This window comes from Ascaphus truei, chromosome 14, assembly GCF_040206685.1.
Source record: "Ascaphus truei isolate aAscTru1 chromosome 14, aAscTru1.hap1, whole genome shotgun sequence".
Classification (NCBI taxonomy): domain Eukaryota; kingdom Metazoa; phylum Chordata; class Amphibia; order Anura; family Ascaphidae; genus Ascaphus; species Ascaphus truei.
The window spans coordinates 1,749,844-1,757,901 of NC_134496.1; the positions used below are offsets into that span (position 1 = coordinate 1,749,844).

Sequence of the window (8,058 nt, forward strand, 5' to 3'; positions counted from 1 at the left end):
TTGCCCCTCTCCTGGTTGTTCCTCAATAATTTGGGTCATATAATTGTCTTTAAGCACCCAAAAAAACTGTTTCCTTTTGCTGTAATGCTAATCTCATTGCCCAAGTCTGTCTGGATAGTTCAAATCACCCATTATGCAAACATGACCCAGTTTTGATACCTTCCATTCTTTTACTAAAACAGATTTATACCGCGGTTGGCAATACCTAGTCAAATTTGTTATAAATACAAATAAATAATACATTGTTTCTTTACATGAGCCATCTCTAAAATAATAAGTTTCTGAATCTATAACGGGACTTTCCACTAATTCTCGAACTAGTTAATAAATCATGTTTCACCTTTGAGCTGTTGGGCTGAATCTTACTTCCGGCCTTATGTTGGCGATATCAAACATGGCAGCCATGGCAATGGTACAGTATGTGACGTGTCCACAGTTCTATTATTTGTAGGTATTTCAGACTGCAGCACAGTGTGTAGCAGGAACCTCTCCAGCATTTCCCCTTTATTTAGAGAACAAAAATTGAAACAAAACATAGGAGACCCACATAGGTGTCTTGTGACCTGCGACCATAGACGGCTGTGCAGTGGGATACTACTTCCTACAAAACAAACACTGCATCGATGTATTGTACTTCTATACTTCCCAGGATTATTTGTAGTATCAAGTGTAATAAAGTGCAGCATCTTGTTTTGTCAGCAATATATTATGAACACTCCCTCTCTTAGAGTGTGTGTGTGTGTTTTTGAAGGTCCCCTAGTGCAGGGTGTGGCTGCTCCCCTCCCCACCTTTCTTCCGGCATCGGCGGTGTAATTTCACATCACAACGTCATGTCAACGCGTTGTCATTTGACCCCGCTGTGTCATTTGACACTGCGTTGTCATGGCGATGTGACGCCAGAAGCTGCTGGAGAGAAGGTGAGAAACATACTGAGGCCTCGCACCCTTCCCTGGCATTTTATTTAAATGTTGTTGGTAAGAGCAGGGGGCCTCTGCAAGCGCCGCACCCCCCTCCCCCACCCAGCTCCTAAGGGAGGGTGCTGCTCTCTTTACCAAGGGTCCTGCGCCCTACTTTGGGTGGACGGGCCTTCTCTTGTGCAGCTTCAGAGGCCTGGAACTAGTTCCCGCCAGAGCTCGGGTGTATATTGTCTTTACCACTGTTTCGGGCTCGGTGTAAGACTTATTGCTTCTTTCTGGCTTTTCCTCTGTGTCTCTTGTGTAACAAATAAATGTATATAATTTTAGGTTATTCTTAAACTAACTGTAAAGTATTGCGATGCCCCCTTAAGTGGAGGCGTGTTTCTACTCGACGTTGTTGATGGAATTTTTTTGCGGGGTTTCCATATGCACTAATACCGGGCGTCACATTGCTACCCCACTTTAATCGCCATTGACTTGAATGGCAATTAATGCCAGATTGGGGGTACGATAACCCTCATCGGTTCTTCAGTGATTCCTCCAGTCTTTTTGTTTCATTACAAAAACAGCTGGACCATCATTTTAAATTGTTTGTGTGGATTAATATTGGTGATTTTGCCTTTCTGCAGATGTATCTTGTTTCTGAAGTATTGTGTTTTTTGTTGTTTTGGTAGATGTGCATTGCTGATCTATGCTCCATGTGTCCCATCTTCATAGGTTAATTCTGCATGTGATTCAATGATTCTAAACCACCCATCAATCAAGAAGTTTTTGGAATCACCTTCTAGGGCTTCGTCTCCGGCTAATCACCGTTCAGAGACACCATCTGCCAATAATTCGGAAACTGATTCTGTTTGTACCAATAATGAGTACTTGGATAAAGAAAGAAGCATTGATATGAAAGGGCCACTATCCAACAAGGGGGCACAAAGACCAGACCTAAAACTTGGAAAGGTACATTGCCAAAGTCTCTCAATTGTGTTTATTAAAAAATGCAGATCATATTATTTTGCCCCACAAGCACATCACGAATGGAATATTCCATAAAGTAGTACTCTGGTTTTGGCATGGATACGCTATACTCATCTCGCATTCAGATTGTAAAATAACTCTTAGAATGATCCATTCCTCCACAGTTTATGGGGGAGCTCAACTTGCATTTTAATGTCAACAACATTGACACATTTTGTCCTTTGAGCTTATCCTAAGTAGTTATGACTTCCTATTTGACACCACCATTGTGTTTTTTCCCATGCACCTATTCTGTTCTTCTGCACTTTGTCAGAATTAAGCAATGTTTTAGCAAAGAGTTCTACCATAAAATGTGTACTTCTGCATTATATATTATACATTTAATATTTGTAGCTTCAGCAAGTACCTTGTAAGTAGTACTGAAAATAATATAATAATACAGAACAATGCGTCCCTAACCAGAAGAGCTTACAATCTAATGACACATACCACAGGGACATGAAATGTTTTGCTTAACATGAAACAGAGTGAGTATACGTGGTTGCTGCGGAAATCAAACTCCACATGTTGTGTATTCAAGACAAATTTGTAGAGTAATGCTGCACTCCCCAAAAAGCAAAAAGAAATATAAATACCGGTGCTCCTGGTTCAGGAATCTCTGTGATGTACTTCAATATCTAATAGAAAGGAAAAAACTTGGGCACTGCAGATTTCAGTGGCCATTTGCATTTGAGAAAGGCCCCTGAGGCCGAAACGTCATTCATCTTTGGCTCACAAATACATTTTCGAAGCAGAATTCCGCAGTGCCCAGGTGTATTCAATATAAACCACCACGTCTTTCCTCTTAACAGAATATTATTTTCTTTTCTGCAGGATCCAATAAACATTGAAAATGTAGACCATCAAAATGCAGGATTTGCACGAGCCGACGACACTTCTCGACGTTTCGTGAAGAAAACCATTGTCGTTGGAAATGTTTCTAAGTTAGTGTTTGCGAATTAGTCTGTGCGTGTATGTATCATTGTCTCTATCCACCATGTGATCCTCTGGTGCTAATCCGCGGTTCCCCAACCTGCAGCGACTGCCTGATTCCCAGGATACGCTCATTGCAGAATTCTACCACCGGACAAGAGCAATTGTCCAGTGGACATAATAGGGCTGCGAACAGCTTCACTACAGTCCTCAGCCCCAAAAATAGGAGGGGGATTGCTGCTCTAATGTAGAACATATCACGCTATATTCAGTGACGCTGATGTGAGCAGGGTTGTACTATAAGGCAGAGGAGTGCGCAAAAAAAAAATCTGGGGGGCTATGGAGCTTACAGAGGCCCCGCGCTCTTCCCCACAACATTTTAAGTAAATGCTGGGGGTGCGCGCGCGAGGCCTCCGGATATCCCTTACCTTGCTTCTGGCGACACATCACCATGGCAATGCGGAGTCACATGACGTCGTGATGTCAGATGACGCAGGAGAAAAGGTAGGGGGTGCAGAGAAAGTTTGCGCACCCCTGCGTATAAGGTGTGGTTGTTACTGGGAAATAGTGGACAATCCAGTAATGATGAGGGACGGTGAGTGGAGGGTCCGGGGCTGATGCCCACATGTTCTTACCCAGCACCACTCTGTGCTTTCCAGTCCAACTGCGTGTAACTGATTGCCTGCGAATAATAAATGTGCTTCTTAAAGGGGCAGTGCTACATGCATTTTGCATAGGGAGAGGGAGTGGCTCAGTGAGTAAAGACACTGACTGGCACGGAGTTTGGAGCAGGGGAACCTGGTTCAATTCCCGGTGTTGGCTTGTTGGGCAAGTCACTTTATCTCCATGTGCCTCAGGCACCACAAACATAGATTGTTAGCTCCACGGGGCAGGGACATTTGCCTGTAAAATGTCTCTAAAGCGCTATGTAAAACTAGCAGCGCTATACAAGAACATGCGAGTATTAATAATAATAAGTGGCATTTTGAGTTCTGTAGATAATATATTGCACAAATATTAGTGTTTTTAAATATTAAAGAGGTTTTGGAGTGTATTCACAATCTTTTGGGATACGAATGTAAATTTATGTATATGCATTTAAGTGCTTAATCCACACCTTTCATATTATTTAGTGTAAACTAATTATGTTGCAATAAGAAAATAGGGCAAAACAATACTTACCTACTTACCTGATGAGATTAGAATTGCTTAGGACCAAAAGAAAATAGACATTTTTCACAGGAAAGAAAGTAGTACATTTGTATTATTTAAAAAAAGAATTGAATATTACGTGTGTGTGTGTGTGTGTGTGTATGTGTGTGTGTGTGTGTGTGTGTGTGTGTGTGTGTATATATATATATATATATATATATATATATATATATATATATATACATACACACACACACACACACACACACACACACACACATATGTATACATAAATATATATACACATATAAATATATATACACACATATAAATATATATACACACATATAAATATATATACACACATATAAATATATATATACACACATATAAATATATATACACACATATATATATATATATACACACATATATATATATATATACATACATGCAAATGAATATACAGGAATATTTACAGTTGCTTTATGCTTTACTGTGGAGGGTTTTAGTCACTTTTTTTACCCACCATAACCTTAATAGTCGTGATTACCTACTCTTATCTCATTTGAGCAAATGTCAGTAAGCCAACTTCACACTGATGAGACCCATCAAGGTTGAAACATGTCTGTGAGTGGGTTAACTGACTTTGCATCTCCCAAGTCCTTGCTTAAAAGCTGTGTTTAAAGCAGCATGCATTGACTAAGGGTTGCTCATGTAATGTGAGCATGAGATAAAAAGTGGCACTGTGTGCTCATTTGCATGTCATTTCCCAGAATCCCTTGCTGCAGTGGAAGTGCTGTTTGCTGGGTGATAATGGTGAAAGACAGGGTTGCAGACCTGTCTAAGACATGCAAATGAATATACAGGAATATATATATATATATATATATAATCAAAAAATAAATAGATGATACCGTTCTGTGGCTAACGAAATGCTTTTATTTGTGCGAGCTTTCGAGATACACTGATCTCTTCTTCCGGCGATGTTACAATGAATGAAGCAAGGATAACTTAAATCCCTCTCACTCCACACACACCTTGTGTAGAGCACTGTTTATACTGTGGGCTCTCCATTCATTTTTATTCACACTGATACACATACACACTCTTTCTTCACTTGCTTTCAGTTACCCTTTGACACCTCTAGCCATAAAACACATCCACACCGGGGGAAGGACAAGCACAGATAACATTCCAAGAGACAGTGTTTTTAAGTTATCCTTGCTTCATTCATTGTAACATCGCCGGAAGAAGAGATCAGTGTATCTCGAAAGCTCGCACAAATAAAAGCATTTCGTTAGCCACAGAACGGTATCATCTATTTATTTTTTGATTATTGAAGCTCGGCTAACACGGTACTGATACCTCTACATATATATATATATATAGTGCAGAATAAATGAGTTCTTCAGTATTAGGTGATACCTTTTTTATTGGACTAACAATTTATGTCATAGGACAAGCTTTCGAGAGTTCTCCTCTCTTCTTCAGGTCAAGCAAAGAGGAGAACTCTCGAAAGCTTGTCCTATGACATAAATTGTTAGTCCAATAAAAAAGGTATCACCTAATACTGAAGAACTCATTTATTCTGCACTATCGCAACTGGACTAACACGGCTACTTTCTGCTTTATATATATATATATAAAGCAGAAAGTAGCCGTGTTAGTCCAGTTGCGATAGTGCAGAATAAATGAGTTCTTCAGTATTAGGTGATACCTTTTTTATTGGACTAACAATTTATGTCATAGGACAAGCTTTCGAGAGTTCTCCTCTTTGCTTGACCTGAAGAAGAGAGGAGAACTCTCGAAAGCTTGTCCATATATATATATGCAAATATAGCTGTATGCTCATCTGCATGTCTTAGGCAGGTCTGCAACCCCGCCTTTCCCATTTTTTTTCACTTTTTTACTCGCCATAACTTAACTCAGTATTATGGTTTAGCCTATCCCATAGCCTCTCTTGCATTCCAGTAAAATCAACCCCACACTGATGAGACCCATCAAGGTCGAAACAGCTGTCTGTGGGTGGTTTTCTGGGTATGCAGCTTAACCCTGTCTGTGCTCAAAGCTGTGACCATGCAGCAAGCTTAAGCCTATAGGGAACCATGTTAAAAATGGTTATTGAGGCAAAAAGTGACACTGTGTGCTCATTTGCATGTAATTTCCCAGAATCCCTTGCTGCAGTGGAAGTGCTGTATGCTGGGTGATAATGGGGAAAGGCGGGGTTGCAGACCTGCCTAAGACATGCAGATGAGCATACAGCTATATTTGCATATTTGCTTTCCTGTGGAGGGTTTTGTCACTTTTTTTACTCACCATAACTTAACTCAGTATATATGTGTGTGAGTGGGTGTGTGTGTGTATATATATATATATATATATATATATATATATATATATATATATATATATATATTATATATATATATATATATATATATATATATATATATATATATATATATATATATATATATATATATATATCTATCAACTGTAAATATTCCTGTATATTCATTTGCATGTCTTAGACAGGTCTGCAACCCTGTCTTTCACCATTATCACCCAGCAAACAGCACTTCCACTGCAGCAAGGGATTCTGGGAAATGACATGCAAATGAGCACACAGTGCCACTTTTTATCTCATGCTCACATTACATGAGCAACCCTTAGTCAATGCATGCTGCTTTAAACACAGCTTTTGAGCAAGGACTTGGGAGATGCAAAGTCAGTTAACCCACTCACAGACATGTTTCAACCTTGATGGGTCTCATCAGTGTGAGGTTGCTTACTGACATTTGCTCAAATGAGATAAGAGTAGGTAATCACCACGACTATTAAGGTTATGGTGGGTAAAAAAAGTGACTAAAACCCTCCACAGTAAAGCATAAAGCAACTGTAAATATTCCTGTATATTCATTTGCATGTCATTTCCCAGAATCCCTTGCTGCAGTGGAAGTGCTGTATGCTGGGTGACAATGGGGAAAAACAGGGTTGCAGACCTGTCTAAGACATGCAAATGAACATTACAGTAATATTTACAGTTGCTATATGTATATATATATATGTGTGTGTGTGTGTTTGTGTGTGTGTGTGTGTGTGTGTGTGTGTGTGTGTGTGTGTGTATGTATGTATGTATGTATGTATGTATGTATATATAATATATATATATATATATATATTTTTTTAAAGGTTTTTCTATTGTAGGTACATCCCCCCTGATAAAAGGGAAGAAAATGACCAATCTACTCATAAGTGGATGGTGTACGTCCGAGGATCTAGAAAAGAACCCAGCATTACTCATTTTGTTAAGAAGGTCTGGTTCTTCCTGCACCCGAGTTATAAACCTAATGACCTTGTGGAAGTCAGGTGAATACTATTACAATCTCTGTTCCAGTCTCTCAAACATCATACAGTATGAACTCTGTTGCTGCCAGATGTAAACATTGTGTGTGTGTGTGTGTGTTGTTGGGCTAAAGTCATGAGTGGAGTAGCTCAGGGATCTTTACTGGGACCCTGCTTTTTAACTTGTTTATTAATGACCTTGAGCATCGAGAGTAATGTCTTTGCTGATGATACTAAATTGTGTAAGGTAATAGAATCAGAGCAGGGTGTAATTTCTCTTCAGAAGGACTTGGAGAGACTGGAAACGTGGGAGGTAAATGGCAGATGAGGTTTAATACAGATAAATATAAGGTTATTCATTTGGGAAGCAAGAATAAAAAGACGAATTACAAATTAAATGGGGATAAATTAGGGGAATCCTTGATGGAGAAGGATTTAGGAGTGCTTGTAGACTGCAGGCTTAGCAATAGTGCCCAATGTCATGCAGTAGCTGCAAAGGCAAACAAGATCTTATCTTGCATTAAACTGGCAATGGATGGAAGGGAAGTAAACATAATTATGCCCCTTTACAAAGCATTAGTAAGAGCACACCTTGAATATGGAGTACAATTTTGGGCACCACTCCTTAGAAAAGACATTATGGAACTAGAGAGTGCAGAGAAGAGCCACCAAATTAATAAAAGGGGGGGGGACAATC

At 39.4% G+C, this 8,058-nt stretch overlaps 1 protein-coding gene across 5 annotated transcripts in view; it reads left to right on the plus strand.

The window, feature by feature from the left end:
- The window catches only part of YEATS2 (YEATS domain containing 2), a 157,848-nt gene that overhangs the window by 22,403 nt on the left and 127,387 nt on the right, over window positions 1-8,058 (plus strand). For all 5 annotated transcript variants that reach the window (XM_075569488.1, XM_075569490.1, XM_075569491.1 and 2 more), the window contains exons 5-7: window positions 1,635-1,871; window positions 2,763-2,872; window positions 7,224-7,385. In XM_075569488.1, the coding sequence (XP_075425603.1) occupies window positions 1,635-1,871; window positions 2,763-2,872; window positions 7,224-7,385 (509 nt within the window). The remainder of the gene's footprint in view (window positions 1-1,634; window positions 1,872-2,762; window positions 2,873-7,223; window positions 7,386-8,058) is intronic.